General features: G+C 42.5%; 1 protein-coding gene across 1 annotated transcript; it reads left to right on the forward strand.

Annotated features, from left to right (window-relative positions):
- Positions 1–615: 615 nt before the first annotated feature.
- LOC106585502 (leucine-rich repeat-containing protein 75B) lies at positions 616–19,943 on the forward strand. Its single transcript, XM_014171780.3, has 4 exons — positions 616–1,221; positions 4,345–4,473; positions 5,325–5,440; positions 17,460–19,943. The coding sequence occupies exons 1-4, from the start codon at positions 937–939 to the stop codon at positions 18,049–18,051; spliced, it is 1,122 nt and encodes a 373-aa protein (XP_014027255.1). The 5' UTR covers positions 616–936; the 3' UTR covers positions 18,052–19,943.
- Positions 19,944–21,512: the final 1,569 nt, after the last annotated feature.

The following is a 21,512-nucleotide window of genomic DNA, read 5'->3' on the forward strand; positions in this document are numbered from 1 at the left end:
CTTGTTGTCCCCTTATGCCATAATATGTAGCTCAATTATTAGTAGAAAGTCCGCCATATCAGCTATGTTTTTTTAAAAGGCAGTAAATGAGGCTGAATAAACTGTTTCGCTGCCAGACAAGGCTCCGCTGATTGCCAGGTGCAGCAGTGGTAAGGTGTTGGGACTCTACTGTTGGGACAGCTTTGTGTAGGCCCTAACAGTTTGTGGGCACCGTTTTGACCATTATAGTTCAATTAATGTATTGTTTAGTGTTGTGTTGTGTAGTGGCTTTGCTGGCATGCATCCCACAATTTTTGTTTGTCCCACCAAGATTTACATGCTAAAATAGCCAACGCAAACAACCATCCATGTGATTGCTGTAAAATGTTGTATGGAAATACAGCTCAGTGTCACAGTAAATGAAGGTTGCAAAGTTATTGACAAATTTATAATAGGTGTGCAATAATAAATGCTGTGTACTCTGCTGCCCTGCAGCTGTAACCCTTTCTAAATTCAATTCGAGAAGGGCGTGTCGTAACTTCGTACAGCGTGCAATGCCACAAGAGGGCTCTGATTGGTTATGCGCGCCACGAGTCTGGTGTCTACTGTGCAACACAGCACAAACCTAAACAACAGCGTAAAAGGACAGGCAGGGGATGACAAGAGCATCCACCGCCTGACCAAGCTGGCACACGTAGACCATCAGAGACCAAACATAAACAGAGCATTCGTCTGTCCTCGTAAATGTGTCATGCGCGCAACAGACAGTTATTAAATATCCGGTAAATCAGGAATATTGTGCTGTTGCTCTCTGTATTGGAGGTTGCCGTCTGACAACAATACAGGCTACATATACTATATGGGCTATTGAACGGAGCAATATTTATATTTCTAGATATTAATGTAGTGCAATTATGCAATTGTAAGATAGGCTACTGTTGATATAAATACTGAAATATGGGTTCTAGATTAAGCAGACAGAGTAGTCTGGACAATGAGAATTTTATGAAAAGGCGTCGCAAGCATCTTGACAGCACAGGAGAAAGCGACAGAGGTGGAAGTCGAAGCGGCGGCGACTTTCTTTTTACAATGATTCTGAAATCAGACAAACTGCCGGGGATGCTGCGAAGGTCCAACCACAGTCCCTACGTGAGGCGAGTGGCATGGATCCGAGACATACAGAAGCTGCTCCGTGATCGCAGGATTGATCAGGCAACCGACGTGCTCAAACTATTGAGGAAGGTAAGGACACACTACAGTATCTACATATATGATTGCATGATTGCGCACAGTAGGCTGACGTCGCCTGCATCGATCTGCTGCCAAGACAAATACCAGCCATCACTAATGTGCGCTGCTGATCATCATCATGTGTTTGGTCAATCCCATTCTAACAATTTTGATTTTAATATTTCAAACAGATACATTGCCCCATATGTAGCGAGCATAATTTAGACTGTCGTGGATGCGTCAGAATATTACACATTTTGTAAGCGCGCTACATTATTTAACCTCCATTTTAAGTACCTGCCAACACAGTGCCACAGGTGTTCCTCCTATTGACCCGTTATGGAAGGAGGCGTTTGTAAACTATTAGGCCCGCCCACCACTCTCACTGCCAGCTCTGGCGTCTGGTAATTTCCTTGGCACCGCTATAGACCATAGTATGCAGGTGCTGCTGCTATTTCAAATAACTATCACAGTTACTATTCACAATATGGTATACATAGCATATTGCACAGATTTGTCTGAGTGCGTGCACTTTTTCAGAGTTTCTAATAATAGCAGAAACAGGATGCCATACCAGTTTAGAGTGACTCTGCCATATATAGAGTGAATCTGGCATATATTCTCATGAATAGGCAAGTGCAATAGCTAAGTGCAATAGCAGTGGTGTCACATGGGACTCTAAGTGTCAACGTCTGTAGGAATATTTTTTTATTAACAAAATGTTCCTATTTCACTACATTATCTTGTGCCATTCCACACATGTAATGATAATGTAATATGCTTGGTATTGACATTTGTAGGAAAACCTGCATTTGACCAATTGAATTGAATCCTATTTTGCCTGTGTTTCGTCCTTAAATGTCTGATAATAAGGTTAGTTCATTTGCCACTGCATCTTGCGTTTGGTTGAAATTAAGCGCAAATGGAGATTCTCAGTTATTAATCAAGTGCAATCGGCATGAGTAAGCCCAGCCCAGACCAATACCCCCACCACGGTCCCCCTAACTCACATCACAGTCTCCTCTACTGACAGGTCACTGGATGACTATTCTTCTGCTGCCAGACCATTCTCCGTAATGGACCTCGGCAGTTATAGCAGGAGATGGTTCCAGAAATACAGAAAATCACACCATTTACATATTGATCAATTCAAGTTCTGCCTCAGCTATACAGGGGATATTTTTATGTCAATTCACATAGCTCAAATATAGTAGGTAGCATTGACATAGTATTTGTATATATTTAATTGGACCACCGAATTGGTAATGATTGCTACACAACATGCTTAGTCATGGTCAGTAGCACACTAAGACACAGGAATGCATGATGGCTTGAAAATTCCCAAGCAGAAACCATTGTGTCAAGTTTGGATTTTGCCCTATTTATTCGCAATCTACGCATCATGTTTCTAAGGAAGGATCAAGATTTCAAAACATGTTATCAGCTGAAAAGAGTCATTTCTATAACAATACCGATGGTATGACAATAAGACTGTTGATGCTCTGTAACACTATCTGTGCTAGTCCTGTTTTCTAGCTCAAGCGTAAGCCCCTCTCTCTATCAGGCGTTGTCCAATCTGTAGTTAATTACACTGAGGACTTGACAGAGGAGAGGGTAGAAGCTCCTTAATCAAGGCAAGGAGATAACCCAGGGTGCCAAAACTGCATGACAGCCACATCACAGGGGACCCTGTTTTGATTGAATATGCCTCACATTATCAGCATTCAGGCTGTTGCAAATGGAGACAGGTCTCAAAAATTACATTCTGGTTTGTAACTTAATTAAAAGAGGTGATCCATCATCCACTGTAGAGTTAATGGGCGTGCTATGGTTAGGTTAGAGTTACTGTAACAACTGAATGAACATGTACGTGTATAGACAACTGAGTTCATAATGTTGCATCGGCAGTAAAGTGGTAAAGTCTATTCTTCACAACATCCCATTTAAAAAGACTCCTCATTGCTTCGGACGTGGTGTGGTTACATCTGTATTGATCATGTTTTAATGCCTCTGAGATGATCAGATGTGGGCCACAAGGACAAACAAAACAGAAGGGAATTATTTTTAGACCTGTCTTCTCGAATAAAGAGAAAGAGATTCTCACTCGTTTTGTGTCTCTATGGTGTTTACTGTTGCTCTTGTTATAAGGGAAGTCAGTAATGTGTGGCTGCTGGCTTCCCACTCAAACTGTCCTTTGCAATCAAGGCCTTTTGTGTGTGTGTGTGTGTGTGTGTCCATCCTCCCTGTCTCTCATATCTTGCTGTATGTGCACGTCCATCTCTACCTCTCACATACACAGGCTAATTAGGCCTTTGTAGAATTGAGGCTCATGACAGCTATCTTATTCAGCCTGTGGAAATTGTCCTTTTCTGTTCCATTTCTTCTCTCCTTACTTAATTCTTAATTCACGTCTTAAAAGGTGTATGCAAATCTTTTAATCCAGTTGGCTCTGATTTGTAGCTTGTTACGGGCAGCATTCTCACTCAAAAGCCTTTAACTTTACCTGTCATGTAGCAACTCTTTCGTGTCTGTCTGCCCTAAAAAAATTGCCTGCACCATTCATGGATAAGTTGTTTTTAGACTAATGTTTAGAATGTATTGCACAATGGCAGGCCTAAACAAAAGGCTTCATCAAACATCAAAAGAAGAAGCAAAAGCTCATCCATCATTGAATGTTTATTGAACTCTCATATACTGCAGGATTTATCAGAAGGACACCAGTTAGTGCTAAAGTTAGAGATACAGGGTGTGCAATACGCTGGTACGCTAAAGCTCTTTGCAACTCCAAATCACTGAGGTGTGGGTGGATATCCCAAAATAAATGCTTCTGCCTGGAGCAAGGCATATTAAGCACATTACAGTATTCAGGTAGAGCTCTCTTCAGATGAAAGCCTTCAATGAATATTTTTTTAACAAAAACAAAAAACTTGCTTATCTGTATCCCATCTACAGTAGCATCACATTATTATCTCAGGAAAGTCTCAATATCCACTTTATACCATATATTGTTTATTGGTAATATTTCCTTTCACAATATAGCCTATGATCAGTCGGGTTTTCATGAAATACAAAAAGCGATAATTGTGGCCTTAAGGCACTTTGAGTTATACTGTCTCCTCTTGTCTGATTTGGCAGGATCTGGGCTTGGAAGGCACATCCCTCAATGACATCTTATATAAGAATGCTGCTTTTCTCAACCTGGTGGACCCCATCTCCCATGAGTTGTTGCTCAGCCTGGCTCGCGAGATGCAGTGTCCCAAGAAGGTAAGCTCTCACCAACACTCATCTCATGGCGTATTGTCTGCTTGGCTTGGAATCAAGCTTCCAGAAATCAAGACGTCAAGAGAACAAGTCGTGAATAGAATGAAATGCTGTTCAAATACAATCATTATGGGGGAAGGTCTTCCACATTGTCTTGCAACTGTTTCTCCTCATGGTTTGGCTTTATAATGATTGGTCCTATAATAATGTCTGTGTATTATTACCATACAGATGAACTGGATGTTGTTTACATAAAAATATTGATAAAACAATGATAGAATAATCTCTCAGTTATGCAACATTTACACATGATGGCAAATTACGTTGAAATGGGATGGGGATGCCGAAAGTAACCGACTTTACATAACAGACAATGAATAGAATTAGCGTCTTTATTTCCTCACTATCCCTCCTGTTTTCCACACTGTTGCACACAGCCTCTGATTACTTTTACTTTGCTCCAGCAAGGCACCTAAATTGTGTTTTGTTCTGGAACAGCTCAAGGCAACAGTCTTAATGTAGCATTCAATAACAGAACCCTGTTCCAGTTGTTTTGAACGGTCTTGAATGACAGAGATTAACAACTGTTTAAGAATAAAGGAACACTGAGCTGAAAATGTCCTTTCAGGATCTAAAGCTGTATTTCAATCAAGAATGCTCTGCTAGAATGTTTCTCAAAAATGTAGCGGTTACATAATGTACTGTATTTTGCTTATACTTGCTGTGTTTTGCTTATACTGTATGTGGTCTCAAAGAGTGACAACCATATTTGGAACTAAACTAAAAACAGGCTATTCTTTTGTTGATGTACTTGACTTCTCATTCTGTGTTTTGGGTGATTTATCTACCCCCAGAAGGATGCTGACACCATCAAGTCATCAGATAAGATCTGCAGACAGCTGATCTACCACCTGACCCCTCACTCCAAGTGGCTCAGACAGAGCATGTCCAGACGGAAGTCCCAGGCCTGGTAAGCCCCTCCATCTAGCCATAAGTCTTTCACACATAGAGCCACTGCTCCATGAACCCTGACTCCCCAAACTGCCCAAATATTAACACCGCCATTTGAAATGGTGCCAGTGCCACACGCATACATACCTCTGACCACCACCCTAGACATCATCAAAGTGGGTTTTGAGTGGGTTTGGCTGACATTCACTAGGGCTGGGACACAGCGGCCTCTGGACTGGCAGGGCAGGACCACAGATGCTACCAAAAGTGTCAGTCATTCCTCTGTGTGGTGCTGTTGTCACCACAGCAATGGATTGTGCAATGGTTTCAGTCCTATTTGACTCAGAACAGGCTGTCTCCATACATACTACAAAAGTGGCCAGTTTGGTTGGGAATAAATAGGGGGGGTTGTATAAAAATAAGATCCATTGGCACCTTAGATGAAAACAGGTTATTTATATCAACCGGTTTTCTTGTCATCATACTGCATTAATATGCAAATAATTCATATGGAAATAGGTGGCAAATGAATTGACAAGTTCTTCTGTATCTAGGTATTTAGTAATTCTATACACGAAAAAAGCAGGATATGATTACGCTTGTTCCAGTAATAGCTCATTTAAATTTTTTACAGATGGATAGACAGTGGAAACAATCAATTTTCTAAATGAATAGAAAATAAGCAGAAGAGAACACGATCTGATGAGCCGTTCTCATTGTGCTTCAGTCTGAGGTAACAGCACGAAAAGACAGAGAATAATGAGTGAGTATCAAAAGGATAGTAACAAAATGATAGCAACACAAGGATCAAGTGAAACAAGACATGGATTCCAATATCTCCTTGTCTTGCTGCTCAACTAATGTACAGTTAAACTCAAGCAAGGCATTGATGCGCCTGCAGACATTGATGCCCCCCTGATTTAGGAGAGACATTAGATTATGTTGAGACTGACTCACTGACAGCATCTTAGAGTGTGTGAGGACGTGTTCCCATGTTGAATGTGTAGATGAGGTGGTTATTTTCACTGAGTCATTCAGCTGGCTCCATAAAACCTGCAGAGTGCGACTGTCTCACACAGTCTGAGACAAACAGCAGGACAAACATTAGTCATCACCTCCCATTGGTTGTTATGTTCCGCTCTAGGGAAACTACACTCACCCGTATTCAACACTCAAATGGCACTTTCTAAGGTGTTCCCCTATTCAAAGTTAGTTGAGTTGTAGCAAATCACAAAAGAAAGGATTTCTGTTTCTGCTAAAATATTCTTGAACCTAGATGTTATCTGTCGAGCTCATTTTACTTGTGTCACGCCCTGACCTGAGAGAGAGGGTTTGTTTCTCTATGTGGTTAGGTCAGGGTGTGGGGTGGGCATTCTATGATGTCTATTTCTTTGTTTTGAGCCGAGTATGGTTCCTAATCAGAGGCAGCTGTCTATCGTTGTCTCTGATTAGGAATCATACTTAGTCAGCCTTTCCCCACCTGTAGTTGTGGGATCTTTATTTTGTACTGCTTGTTAAGCCTACAAGACATTACGGTCGTATTCATTGTTTATTCCTTTTGTTTGTAGTGTTCTGATGTAAATAAAATACGATGAACACTTACCACGCTGCGCTTTGGTCCACTCCTTTTGATGATCGTGACAACTTGAGTAGAACTTTTTACATTTCTCACTACTATACCGGAGTGCAATTCTTCCTTGCTGATTCAATTGTGATAGGAGTTACTGCACAAGCAGTCACAAATCGAATGCTATGCAATGCACACAGATAGGCAGCTATACCACCCTGCTAAACAAATACATAATAACTACCAACTATAAAGTCTCATCATAATACATCTAGCTGCTATAGCTACATCCACAGATCTTTCATGGCATATTCTGTTTAAAACTAGGTTTTTCTCTTCTGGCTAATTTGCAAATTCCTCTTCATAGGTTTAGACATACTCTTTAATTATCATATATGCATAGTCACTTTAACTATATATTAATGTACTGTACATACTACCTCAATTGGCCCAACCAACCAGTGCTCCCGCACATTGGCTAACCGGGCTATCTGCATTGTGTCCTGCCACCCACCACCCGCCAACCCCTCTTTTACGCTACTGCTACTCTCTGTTCATCATATATGCATAGTCACTTTAACCATATCCACATGTACAGTGAGGGAAAAAAGTATTTGATTTTGTACGTTTGCCCACTGACAAAGAAATGATCAGTCTATCATTTTAATGGTAGGTTTATTTGAACAGTGAGAGACAGAATAACAACCAAAAAATCCAGAAAAACGCCTGTCTAAAATGTTATAAATTGATTTGCATTTTAATGAGGGAAATAAGTATTTGACCCCCTCTCAATCAGAAAGATTTCTGGCTCCCAGGTGTCTTTTATACAGGTAACGAGCTGAGATTAGGAGCACACTCTTAAAGGGAGTGCTCCTAATCTCAGCTTGTTACCTGTATAAAAGACACCTGTCCACGGAAGCAATCAATCAATCAGATTCCAAACTCTCCACCATGGCCAAGACCAAAGAGCTCTCCAAGGATGTCAGGGACAAGATTGTAGACCTACACAAGGCTGGAATGGGCTACAAGACCATCGCCAAGCAGCTTGGTGAGAAGGTGACAACAGTTGGTGTGATTATTCGCAAATGGAAGAAACACAAAAGAACTGTCAATCTCCCTCGGCCTGGGGCTCCATGCAAGACCTCACCTTGTGGAGTTGCAATGATCATGAGAACGGTGAGGAATCAGCCCAGAACTACACGGGAGGATCTTGTCAATGATCTCAAGGCAGCTGAGACCATAGTCACCAAGAAAACAATTGGTAACACACTACGCCGTGAAGGACTGAAATCCTGCAGCGCCCGCAAGGTCCCCCTGCTCAAGAAAGCACATATACATGCCCGTCTGAAGTTTGCCAATGAACATCTGAATGATTCAGAGGACAACTGGTGAAAGTGTTGTGATCAGATGAGACCAAAATGGAGCTCTTTGGCATCAACTCGCCGTGTTTGGAGGAGGAGGAATGCTGCCTGTGACCCCAAGAACACCATCCCCACCGTCAAACATGGAGGTGGAAACATTATGCTTTGGGGGTGTTTTTCTGCTAAGGGGACAGGACAACTTCACCGCATCAAAGGGACTATGGACGGGGCCATGTACCATCAAATCTTGGGTGAGAACCTCCTTCCCTCAGCCAGGGCATTGAAAATGGGTCGTGGATGGGTATTCCAGCATGACAATGACCCAAAACACACGGCCAAGGTGTGCAAACCTGGTGGCCAACTACAAGAAACGTCTGACCTCTGTGATTGCCAACAAGGGTTTTGCCACCAAGTACTAAGTCATGTTTTGCAGAGTGGTCAAATATACTGCTCAAAAAAATAAAGGGAACACTAAAATAACACATCCTAGATCTGAATGAATGAAATAATCTTATGAAATACTTATTTCTTTACATAGTTGAATGTGCTGACAACAAAATCACACAAAAAGAATCAATGGAAATCCAATTTATCAACCCATGGAGGTCTGGATGTGGAGTCACCCTCAAAATTAAAGTGGAAAACCACACTACAGGCTGATCCAAGTTTGATGTAATGTCCTTAAAACAAGTAAAAATGAGGCTCAGTAGTGTGTGTGGCATCCACGTGCCTGTATGACATCCCTACAACGCCTGGGCATGCTCCTGATGAGGTGGCGGATGGTCTCCTGAGGGATCTCCACCCAGACCTGGACTAAAGCATCCGCCAACTCCTGGACATTCTGTGGTGCAACGTGGTGAGTGCATCTGAGACATGATGTCCCAGATGCACTCAATTGGATTCAGGTCTGGGGAACGGGCGGGCCAGTCCATAGCATCAATGCCTTCCTCTTGCAGGAACTGCTGACACACTCCAGCCACATGAGGTCTAGCATTGTCTTGCATTAGGAGGAACCCAGGGCCAACCGCACCAGCATATGGTCTCACAAGGTGTCTGAGGATCTCATCTCGGTACCTAATGCCAGTCAGGCTACCTCTGGCGAGCACATGGAGGGCTGTGCGGCCCCCCAAAGAAATGCCACCCCACACCATGACTGACCCAGCGCCAAACCGGTCATGCTGGAGGATGTTGCAGGCAGCAGAACGTTCTCCACGGCGTCTCCAGACTCTGTCATGTCTGTCACATGTGCTCAGTGTGAACCTGCTTCATCTGTGAGGAGCACAGGGCGCCAGTGGCGAATTTGCCAATCTTGGTGTTCTCTGGCATATGCCAAACGTCCTGCACGGTGTTGGGCTGTAAGCACAACCCCCACCTGTGGACGTCGGGCCCTCATACCACCCTCATGGAGTCTGTTTCTGACCGTTTGAGCAGACACATGCACATTTGTGGCCTGCTGGAGGTCATTTTGCAGGGCTCTGGCAGTGCTCCTCCTGCTCCTCCTTGCACAAAGGTGGAGGTAGCGGTCCTGCTGCTGGGTTGTTGCCCCCCTACGGCCTCCTCCACGTCTCCTGATGTACTGGCCTGTCTCCTGGTAGCGACTCCATGCTCTGGAAACTACGCTGACAGACACAGCAAACCTTCTTGCCACAGCTCGCATTGATGTGCCATCCTGGATGAGCTGCACTACCTGAGCCACTTGTGTGGGTTGTAGACTCCGTCTCATGCTACCACTAGAGTGAAAGCACCGCCAGCATTGAAAAGTGACCAAAACATCAGCCAGGAAGCATAGGAACTGAGAAGTGGTCTGTGGTCACCACCTGCAGAACCACTCCTTTATTGGGGGTGTCTTGCTAATTGCCTATAATTTCCACCTGTTGTCTATTCCATTTGCACAACAGCATGTGCAATTTATTGTCAATCAGTGTTGCTTCCTAAGTGGACAGTTTGATTTCACAGAAGTGTGATTGACTTGGAGTTACATTGTGTTGTTTAAGTGTTCCCTTTATTTTTTTGAGCAGTGTACTTATATCCCTCATTAAAATGCAAATCATTTTATAACATTTTTTACATGTGTTTTTCTGCATTTTTTTTGTTGTTATTCTGTCTCTCACTGTTCAAATAAACCTACCATTAAAATTATAGACTGATAATTTCTTTTTCAGTGGGCAAACGTACAAAATCAGCAGGGGATAAAATACTTTTTTCCCTCACTGTACATACTACCTCAATCAGCCTGACTAACCGGTTTCTGTATGTAGCCACGCTACTTTCATAGCCTCGCTTCTATATATAGCCTCGCTACTGTTTTTCACTGTCTTTTTACTGTTGTTTTTATTTCTTTACTTACCTATTGTTCACCTAATACCTTTTTGCACTATTGGTTAGAGCCTGTAAGTAAGCATTTCACTGTAAGGTCTACACCTGTTGTATTCGGCGCATGATAGAAATACACTTTGATTTGATTTGATTTATTTGTATACTACTGTATATGAGATTAATGAGGATACAGGTTTAGTATATCTGAGGCACATCATAACATGGCAGGTCAATCCACAGGGGCCCTGTACACACAGGAGACAGCTGAGGATTATGACAGTTGGCAACCTTGCATGGCCACTTTCTCTCTATCTGTCTGTCACATGTTGAAATTTCAGACCTGCAGCCAGCCAGCAGGAGTGCAGCAGACACCTGGGGTGAAGAGGGGGCAATAAGGGGCGGTAACCTGACTGATCAGTCTGACTCGATATGACATTCTGCTCCTATCCCTCTACTCTGAGTTTTTCTGTGGCTGTGAAGGGAACTTTTACATTTTAGTCATTTAGCAGATGTTCTTATCCGGAGTGACTTACAGTTAGTGCATTCAAGATAGCTAGGTGGGACAACCACATATCTCAGTCATAATAAGTACCTTTTTCCTCAATAAAATAGATATCAGCAAAGTCAGTGCTGGTAGGGGGAAAAGACAAGTGCAAGTGTTAGTTAACGAAAGGCAAGTTGTTTTGGGGGAGGACGGTGTGTGTGTGGGGGGGGGGGGGGGTGCTGTGGGATTATTTAAGATACTCTTTGAAGATGTAGGGTTTCAGATGTTTTTGGAAAATGGGTAGGGACTCTACTGTCCTAGAATTAGGGGGGAGCTCATACAGCAGAGTCCAGGCTGAGCAGGAGCTGCCCTCCCGTAGGGGTGGGAGAGCCCAGAGACCAAAGGTGGCAGAACGGAGTACTCAGGTTGGGGTGTAGGGTTTGAGCAGTGCCTAAAGGTAGGGAGGGGCAGTTCCTTTTGCTTCTCATAGGCAAGTACCATGGTCTTGTAGTGGATGTGAACTTCGACTGGATGCCAGTGGAGTGTGCAGAGGAGCAGGCTTACATGGGAGAACTTGGAAAGGTTGAACACCAGGCGGGGAGCCCAGCCAACAGTGTTTTGCAGTAGTCCAGACAGGAGATGAACAGATGAATAATAGAGAGTGGTGCTTTAAACATTAATGACTTTGCAAAAACAAAATTATGTGAGCTGTGCAGTAGCCCAAGGGAGATATGTGGAGAAAATGGGCTCCTTGAAGAAATTATTCTCAACTATAGTGTATAGCAGGATGACTTTTTCATCGCAATCTGTCTCTGTAAGGACTCTTCATTTTGACAGTCACTATATTTAGCAGATTAACATGCCCAGGTAATTAAAATCAGTACTTTTGTGTTTTTTCAACAATGAGCCTTCTAATTTACAGTGACCCTCAGACCCTTATAACAAATTCCTCTGGATTTGATGGCCACAATATTGATTCCTTGAAAAAGGCCGTAAATGAGAGAGAGAGAGAGAGAGAGAGAGAGAGAGAGAGAGAGAGAGAGAGAGAGAGAGAGAGAGAGAGAGAGAGAGAGAGAGAGAGAGAGAGAGAGAGAGAGAGAGAGAGAGAGAGAGAGAGAGAGAGAGAGGAGAGAGAGAGAGAGAGAGAGAGAGAGAGAGAGAGAGAGAGAGAGAGAGAGAGAGAGAGATTTCTTGTTCCCAGAGCACAGAAATTATGTGTCTGAGGAGAAGGGAATGCACACATTAAGTTTATGTTGCTCATCATCACACATTGCTTCCACAGTACATCATATATACACTATACTGTGCAGTATAAAGCCTGGTGTGAATTTTACGATATAGCATCTCTATATATGAAAAATGCCCCTCTTCCACATTTTGTTAATGATCGGACCCTTTTTTTCAATTTTCGCCTAAAATCTTACTGTCTGTATCTCTGGACCTGAAGAAAGGATATGCATATTCTTGATACCATTTGAAAGGAAACACTTTGAAGTTTTTGGAAATGTGAAATTAATGTAGGCGAATATAACACATTAGATGTGGTAAGAGATAATACAAAGAAAAAATACATTTGTATTTTTTTTGTTCCATCATCTTTGAAATGCAAGTGAACGGCCATAATGTATTATTCCAGCCCAGGTGCAATTTAGATTTTGGCCACTAGATGGCAGCAGTGTATGTGTAAAGTTTTACGCTTCGAACACACCGACAGCGTCGTTGCATTTTGGTACACCAGAATTACATTCATTTCCAATGAAATGCTGCGTTTGCCTTGCAGCATTGCGTTGCATAGGTGTGGTGCGTACGCTGGATTTATTGAACGTATGCGTCAAACTGTATGCGTAGATGGCTTGACAGAAATGGTAGCAGAAAGAGATTTTTTTGTTGCATACTTATCCAGATGATGCTGCGTACTATTTTGCGCAATGACGCTGTCGGTGTGTTCAAAGCATTAGACTGATTCAATGAACCATTGCATTTATGTTGAAAATGTTGTGTCAAGACTGCCCAAATGTGCCTAATTGGTTTATTAATACATTGTCAAGTGTATAACTGTGCACTCTCCTCAAACAATAGCATGGTATTCTTTCACTGTAATAGCTACTGTAAATTGGACAGTGCAGTTAGATTAAGAAGAATTTAAGCTTTCTGCCCATATCAGATATGTCTATGTCCTGGGAAATGTTCTTGTTACTTACAACCTCATGCTAATCATATTAGCCTACCTTAGCTCAACTGTTCCGCAGGGGGACACCGATCCTGTAGAGCACTGGTTCTCACCGCTGGTCCTGGGGACCCAAAGGGGTGCACATTTTTGTTTTTGCCCTAGCACTACACAGCTGATTAAAATGATCAACTCATCAAAAGGCTTTGATGATTTGAATCAGGTGTGTAGTGCTAGGGCAAAAACAAAAATGTGCACCCCTTTGGGTTCCCAGGACCAGGATTGAGAACCACTGCTGTAGAGGTTTTAAGTTACAGCCTTATTCTAAAATTGATTAAATAAAAAAAATGTTATCAATCCACTCACAATAGCCCATAATGACAAAACAAAAACAGTTTTTTGAAATTGTTGCAAATGTATTAAAATAAAAAACAGAAATACTTTATTTACATAAGTATTCAGACCCTTTCCTATAGACCCGAAATTGAGCTCAGGTGCATCCTGTTTCCATTGATCATCCTTGAGATGTTTCTACAACTTGGAGTCCACCTGTGGTAAATTCAATTGATTGGACATGATTTGGAAAGGCACACACCTGTCTAAATAAGGTCCCACATTTGACAGTGCATGTCAGAGCAAAAAACAAGCCATGAGGTTCGCAGGAATTGTCTGTAGAACCTTGAGACAGGATTGTGTCGAGACACAGATCTGGGGAAGGGTACCAAAACATTTTTGCAGAATTGACTGTCCCCAAGAACACAGTGGCCTCCATCATTCTTAAATGGAAGAAGTTTGGAACCACCAAGACTCTTCCTAGAGCTGGCCGCCTAGCCAAACTGAGCAACCGGGGGAGAAGGGCCTTGGTCAGGGAGGTGACCAAGAACCCAATGGTCACTCTGACAGAGCTCCATGGTGGTGACAGCATCATGCTTTGGGGACATTTTGCAGCGGCAGGGACTGAGAGACTAGTAAGGATCGAGGGAAAGATGAACAGAGCAAGGTACAGAGAGATCCTTAATGAAAACCTGCTCCAGAGCATTCAGGACCTCAGACTGGGGCGAAGGTTCACCTTCCAACGGGACAACGACCCTAAGCATACAGCCAAGACAACGCAGGAGTGGCTTCGCGACAAGTCTCTGAATGTCCTTGAGTGGCAGAGCCCAGACTTGAACCCGATTTAACATTTCTGGAGAGAACTGAAAATAGCTGTGCAGTGACGCTCCCCATCCAACCTGACAGAGCTTGAGAGGATCTGCAGAGAAGTTTGGGAGAAACTTCCCAAATACAGGTGTGCCAAGCTTGTAGCGTCATACCCAAGAAGACTTGAGGCTTTAATCGCTACCAAAGGTGCTTCAGCAAAGTACCGAGTAAAGGGTCTGAATACTTATGTAAATATGATATTTCCGTTTTTTTTTTTTTTTTTTTATACATTTGCAAAATTTTCCTAAAATATTTTTTTGCTTTGTAATTATTGGGTATTGTGTGTAGATTGATGAGGGGAGAAAACAATGTAATACATTTTAGAATAAGGCTATAACGCAACAAAATGTGGAAAAAGTCGAGGGGTCTGAATACTTTCCAAATGTAATGTGTTTGTATGAAGCAGAACAGTGCATTAGATCAATGGGCTCTCTTCCTTATTGCTCAGAATGAGCCATTGCATTGCTATTCCAATTTCTGAAAGTCAGCACGAAATCAACATCAAGGTTCATTGCCTTTAATACAAATCTAAGAGTCTGTGGACACCAAGATCACACAAATGTCAAATTTCAAAGGGCATGAGGATTTTTCTCTGATAGGCTCATCCTGTGAGGTCATGCACTGAAACAGATATCCAAGCATAAGAAAAGGTTTTGCTTATCAGTCACATGTTCAGTGTACTCAATTTCCACATCACATCAAATGGAACCCACACCTGCCGTTCACAGAGAAGTAGTTCTATCCACTGAAGCAACACAACTTACATGCTGACCAGACCGGACACGTGGTTTGCGCGAGCGTTGCAAAATACATTTACACATACATGTTATTCAATCATTGCACACACACTGCTCGCAAGTGTCTGTGTGGCCAGGCGCTGAAATAGAATCTGGTTCTATTTGTGACGCTCAACGCGCTGCAAGTCCGTCCTCTCCCATCTTCTCATTGGGTTTTAGTAGCATACACTACCGTTCAAAAATTTTGGGTCACTTAGAAATGTCCTTGTTTTTGAAAGAAAAGCTATTTTTTTGGTCCATTAAAATAAAATAAAATTGATCAATACAGTGTAGACATTGTTAATGTTGTAAAGGACTTATGTAGCTGGAAACGGCTGATTTTTTTATGGAATATCTACATAGGTGTACAGAGGCCCATTATCAGCAACCATCACTCCTGTGTTCCAATGGCATGTTGTGTTAGCTAATCCAAGTTTATCATTTTAAAAGGCAAATTGATCATTAGAAAACCCTTTTTCAATTATGTTAGCACAGCTGAAAACTGTTGTGCTAATTAAAGAAGCAAAAAAACTGGCCTTCTTTAGACTAGTTGAGTATCTGGAGGATCAGCATTTGTGGGTTCGATTACAGGCTCAAAATGGCCAGAAACAAAGAACTTTCTTCTGAAACTCATCAGTCTATTCTTGTTCTGAGAAATGAAGACTGGGGTCACTTAGAAGTTGATTGCCAACCGCCATATAAAGTCCAAAGAAGAAAAGCCATATGAAGTCCAAAGAAGAAAAAGAAGCCTGGAGGAAGGAGAGATGATGAGAAACAAATTCGGTTTACCGTTTCATCTGTGGATTAATTGTCGGAGTAGAGGACCTTGTGCATTTCAGGTAAAATAACAACCCAATGTTGTCATGTGTGCTCCCTCTCCGGCCTCTAGGTCACCAGGCTGCTCATTCTGGCGCACACCTGTCACTATCGTTACACGCATCAGCGCATTATGACACTCACCTGAACTCCATCACCACCTTGATTACCTGCCCTATATATGCCACTCCCTTTGGTTCCTTCCCCAGGCGTCATTGTTTCTGTGTCATGTCTGTGCGTTGTTTGTGTTTTCTTGTTTTGTATTATGTTACGTTTATTTATTAAAACACTAACTCCCTGAACTTGCTTCCCGACTCTCAGCGAGCTCGTTAAAAATGTTTATATACCAGGACAAATTAGCGAGCTAGCTAAATTGCCATAAATGTTTAATGCTTTTTGACCTGTCCCCAAATTAATATAATTGGTTCAGAGTTTGTTTTTATATTTCAACCTGCTTGTCCTGATCGCATCTGGTGTGGGTGGACAAAATCAACGTGCGCACGATGGCGGGCGCACGCGCGTGTCCGGTTTGGTCAGCATGTTACGCTATCAAATGCATTTTCTATGCTGGTAAAATCTGTTAATTCCATGTTTTCTCTTTGATGGCTTAGAAAAGTGTTACATATTTTATCAATCAAATATTTCTGCCACCCTCTCCTGTTGCCACAATCCCAAATAATTTTTCTACCATTTGTCTGTCTCAATATTTTCTTGTTTCAGTCATTAAAACATGTTTGTTTGGCTTTCAAATGAAGTGTCATACAATCAGATGGTGAGTGTTTTTGGCTCTTGGTAATAAGGAAATCAATGCTTTTCATTCTCTGAATGAGGAGCTTGGATGTTTCGGATGTTTTGGCCCTTCACTGTGTACACTGCTAAATCCTCATGCTGCAGAATCAATATCAGCCTTCCGCTCCAAGCGTGCCCAACCCCCCTCCTTTATACAACACAGGAAACACAATATGACACAAGGGCCATGTTCCCAGGTCACACACTTAGATGATACAATTAACACAAAAATATCACTACTCAGCCCCTCTATTTCCCTCATTCATTAAAAAAAGGTGCTATCTAAAACCTAAAAGGGTTCTTCGGCTGTCCCCGTAAGAGAACCCTTTGAACAACCCCTTTTGGTTCCAGATAGAGTCCTTTGGGTTCCATGTAGAACCATTTCCACAGAGGCTTATACCTGGAACCAAAAATGGTTATCCTATGGGGACAGCCAAAGAACCCTTTTGGAACATTTTTTCTAAGAGTGTAAGCTCTGAGATATCTTAACTGAGCTTTTGTACTTTCATATCCAAGAATGTCTCAAATAATGGTCAATATCTAACCCTTTTTTTCTTTACAGTCTCAAGACAACCCTGCAGAGAAAAGTATCCACAGACACAGTTGACTTGTCTGGCATACCTCTCTCCAGTCGAGATGTCCGCCACGTGGCGTTCTACCTTCAGAACAGTGGGGATGCAGTGGTGGCTGTGGATATCAGCTTCACTGAGCTCCAAGATGAGAACCTCCGTGTCCTGCTACCCGTCCTGGGGTCTCTGCCCAAACTCAACACCCTGGCCCTCAACGGCAACCGGCTGACCCTGGCCATAGTCAAAGACCTGACTGAGATCCTGAAAGACCCAAAGAAGTTCTCCAGCCTGGCTTGGATTGATCTGGGCAACAACTTGGACATTTTCACCATGCCCCAGCCCCTGTTAGTGGCCCTGCGACGCCGCTGCAGCCTGAAGAGCAGCTTACCCACCATCTATGAGTACACAGAGGGCCAACCCTACTGCTACCACATGGAAACCTCCATTGAGGAACCCAGCCACTACGAGGAGGAGGAGGAGGCAGGGGAAGAGGAGGGGGAGGAAGATGAAGATGAGCTGGAGCCATGGGGTATAGGGGAGAAAAAGATTTCAAAGGACTTCACCCTACACTACTGTGAGAGGTGATGAGTTAAAGTCCCCCTGGCTCGGTTCAGCAGTGTTTGAAAGGCCTTCCCACAGCTTCAAGTTCCTACCTTTCCCATGTTGCCCTTTACACCATGAGCCCAGTCACCCATTGTGGCACGAGGGATGTTTAGCGCCACACATTCCAGAGACCATCGTTCCAACACAGCCACCAAATAATCTCTCACCATCTATGAGTTAACCCACACAAGACCACTGCAGTAACTGATTATGTTGGTGACTTACTGTGTTGGTGGATGGTGCTCCTAGGAACGAGGTGCGGTTTCATTGGAGGTGGGCTAGAAGAATTTAGGAAAAGGTGCTCTCTCTCTCGCCCTCTTAAAGTAGCAGCTGTGGAGCAAATCCCAAGGACTTGGGATCAGACGGCTTGACGATGGAGCGGCATAACGCTGGTGGTCTAATGAGCTGCTGTTGGTTTGGAAGCAGTAGGTCCCAACCAGGTTCTCTACCAGGACTGTCACTGAGACTATCCCTGGCAGGCAGGGCCTAGCTCCACATTGTGTGTTCTCTGTTAATCTCTCAACAAAGGCTATGAAACAAGTTCAACAGACTATACAGCCGACGAACCGTCACGTGATTCTGGCAAAACTGCTAAGTCAAGACTTTTTGCTTCCCCCCCTTTCGAAATGGCCACTTGTGAATACCTACGTAGATGTAAATGATGACACAAAACAGGGCTCTGTTGTATTTCCACAGGCTATTTTAGTGCACTGCTGGTGAATAAAGCCATCTTAGAAGACAACAGGTAGGACTCAACAATAGACAGTTGTTTTCACTGATTGTTTGTGTTTTCACTGATTGTTTGCTGTTGCCAAAACTCTGAGATTCACCACTCTATTTTGCTGTTTTAGTCATGATCATTTTAGAACACATGTGGGGTGAATGACAGTACAGCCAAGCCCCAAGGGTGGACCCATTCATCTCTTTGTAGTAAGGAATGTACCAAATGGAATCACATACTGACACCCTTTGTACTAATATGTCGTTATTAACATTTATATGTGCTTATATGTTTGTTTATTGTGGGAGGAACATGACTGTTACATATCAGCTGTAGGCTATTACCAGGACTGATAATCAGCGGGGTGGGCTGAGTATAGTGCTGGATAGTGGTGGTCTATGAAATAGCACATAATAGTTAAGTTGGGTTTACCAACTGCAGCTGAGCTCCATGCTGTATTGCACTTTAAGAAATGTGAGAAATGGATTTGACTTCAGATCCATTTCATTCTCTCATTGATGCATAAAGCTGTTTTTGCCAATTCATCCTAATATCAATATTGATTTTTCACAGCGATATTTCAGAAGCTTAACCACACTGACACCATAATATAAATAAAGGTCATTCTGAGAACTGTTATTAATGGAGTCAATGGATTAACAATAATTGAATAACTGGGTGTAATATACTTGTATCATCTGATTGAATATGTGTGAGGGTGTTTAATGTGTGTTTGCTGTTGTATAATGTCTGATTACTGTTGTAACTGTTTGTATTATTTATCATAGTTATTTCATTGTGAAAATGAGCACTCTAACCTCTGCTGGAACAATTAGGGGACACACAAGGGCAAGGTATTAATAAACTAATGACATACCGCTAGCAACAAATGTTCCCCATTTCACTGACATTAAATGTACACTGAAATGTAGCACAGGAAATCGCTTTTCATGTAAAATATGTGTATGTTTAAAAAATATCAAAGGCGTTGTAATGGTTTTATGGGACTATGATAGGAAAATATTTTGCTCACACTGTATATGTTAGCATTGTCTGGCATTGTTATACTATTTGTCAACTCTCAGTCATTGTATCTGTATGTGGTGCCATACTTAGAATGACATTTTACTGCCAATAAAAACAGTGACTCTAAGCAACTGTTTGCAGGATGAAGTGTAACAGAAAGAGAAGAGTAAGATTGGCATAAGGGTCACAAGAGCCCTAGTTAAGTTTAATTTCTATGTTAAAGTCATGATTGAGTGTTTGAGTGGGGGTGCAGGTGATTTAATAATGACACCGCTAGCAACAAATGTGATGAGTTAATTGTTTGTCTCTTTGGGTTGTTTTGACTCGTCTGCCGCTGCTCATTGGCACAAACAACAGGAGGAAGTGTAGAAGTGTCAGTAAACAACAAAGCAGCTATGCAGACTTGAGAGGTGATTGATGTGGGTGGCTAGGCTAGAGTTTTAGGGGTTGGGGTGCCAGGGGAGGGGTTTGTGTGTCTGTGTGCCAGGGGAGGGGTTTGTCTGCGTTGTTGCATCCCATTAGTAAAAACCTTAAGCTCCCATCATGCACCAAGGCGACGCAGGGGCAGGGATAGGGTGGCAGTCACAAGGTCTTGTCCCTGGTCCTCTCCTCCCCAGCCTTTTGTCCCTGCTGCCACAGATGGTAATGTGGCATTTCCACCAGGTGGCTCCCATAAGGTCACAGCACAGTGTGACTGTCACACCTCCCAGGTCGCAAATGCCATGTTCTATCTAGGTCAGACATACACACTGTAATAGTCAAGGATTGCCCACACCACATCTTGTAGATTTGGTCTTGCTTACATAGCAAGTCAAACATCATACATGTGAAAGTCTTAGTTCGCTTGTTGTGAATATTTTAAGACATGAGCAGATTTTCTGTATCTACTATGTTCACACAGCTCATGACTAAAGGCTTCCTGGGTATTCTTTTAAAAGGGAATCACAAAATGTATTTAAATGTCGTAAAATACCATCACAAAATGTATTTAAAGTTCATAAAATACAGTGTGGTCAGCATCATCCTTGCTGTATCCCCTTGCTCATGACTAAAGGCTTCCTGGGTATTTTTTTAAAAGGGAATCACAAAATGTATTTAATGGTCGTATAATACAGTGTGCTGTATTCCCTTCCTTTGTCCAGTGAATAGTTAGCACTGATCTGAAATTCAAAGATTATAGTTACCCATCCTCCTTGTCTGATAGAGCAATAATGTTTGCATAATGAGTTTGGCGGAAGCACACTTGAATAGATTATAGAATTAAGCCTGCTTCTGCTAAATCAAGGGGAGGATAATTTTGTGTGATGCTTTATTTTCTGTATAATAGCTACACTACCTGACCAAAAGTATGTGGACACCGGCTCATCGAACATCTCATTCCAAAATCATGGGCATTAATATGGGGTTGATTCATCTCAAATATGTTTGATGGGGTTGAGGTCAGGGCACTGTGCAGGCCAGTCGAGTTCTTCCACACCATCTCTACAAATCCTTCCTGTATGGACCTCGCTTTAAGCACAGGGGCATTGTCATGCTGAAACAGGAAAGGGCCTTCCCCAAACTGTTACCACAAAGTTGGAAGCACAGAATCATCTAAAATGTCATTGTATGCTGTAGATTTAAGATTTCCCTTCACTGGAACTAAGGGGCCTAGCCGAACCAGGACCGAAGATTTTTGCACGATACACAATTCAGC

The sequence above is a fragment of the Salmo salar genome, chromosome 24, assembly GCF_965601325.2.
Source record: "Salmo salar chromosome 24, fSalSal1, whole genome shotgun sequence".
Lineage (NCBI taxonomy): Eukaryota > Metazoa > Chordata > Actinopteri > Salmoniformes > Salmonidae > Salmo > Salmo salar.

Excerpts from the sequence above, each read along its gene's own strand:
- LOC106585502 (XM_014171780.3), top strand. The coding sequence starts at position 937 with ATGGGTTCTAGATTAAGCAGACAGAGTAGTCTGGACAATGAGAATTTT. Across the intron at positions 1,222-4,344 it reads TGCTCAAACTATTGAGGAAG|GATCTGGGCTTGGAAGGCAC; the intron begins GTAAGGACACAC and ends CTGATTTGGCAG. Across the intron at positions 4,474-5,324 it reads AGATGCAGTGTCCCAAGAAG|AAGGATGCTGACACCATCAA; the intron begins GTAAGCTCTCAC and ends ATCTACCCCCAG.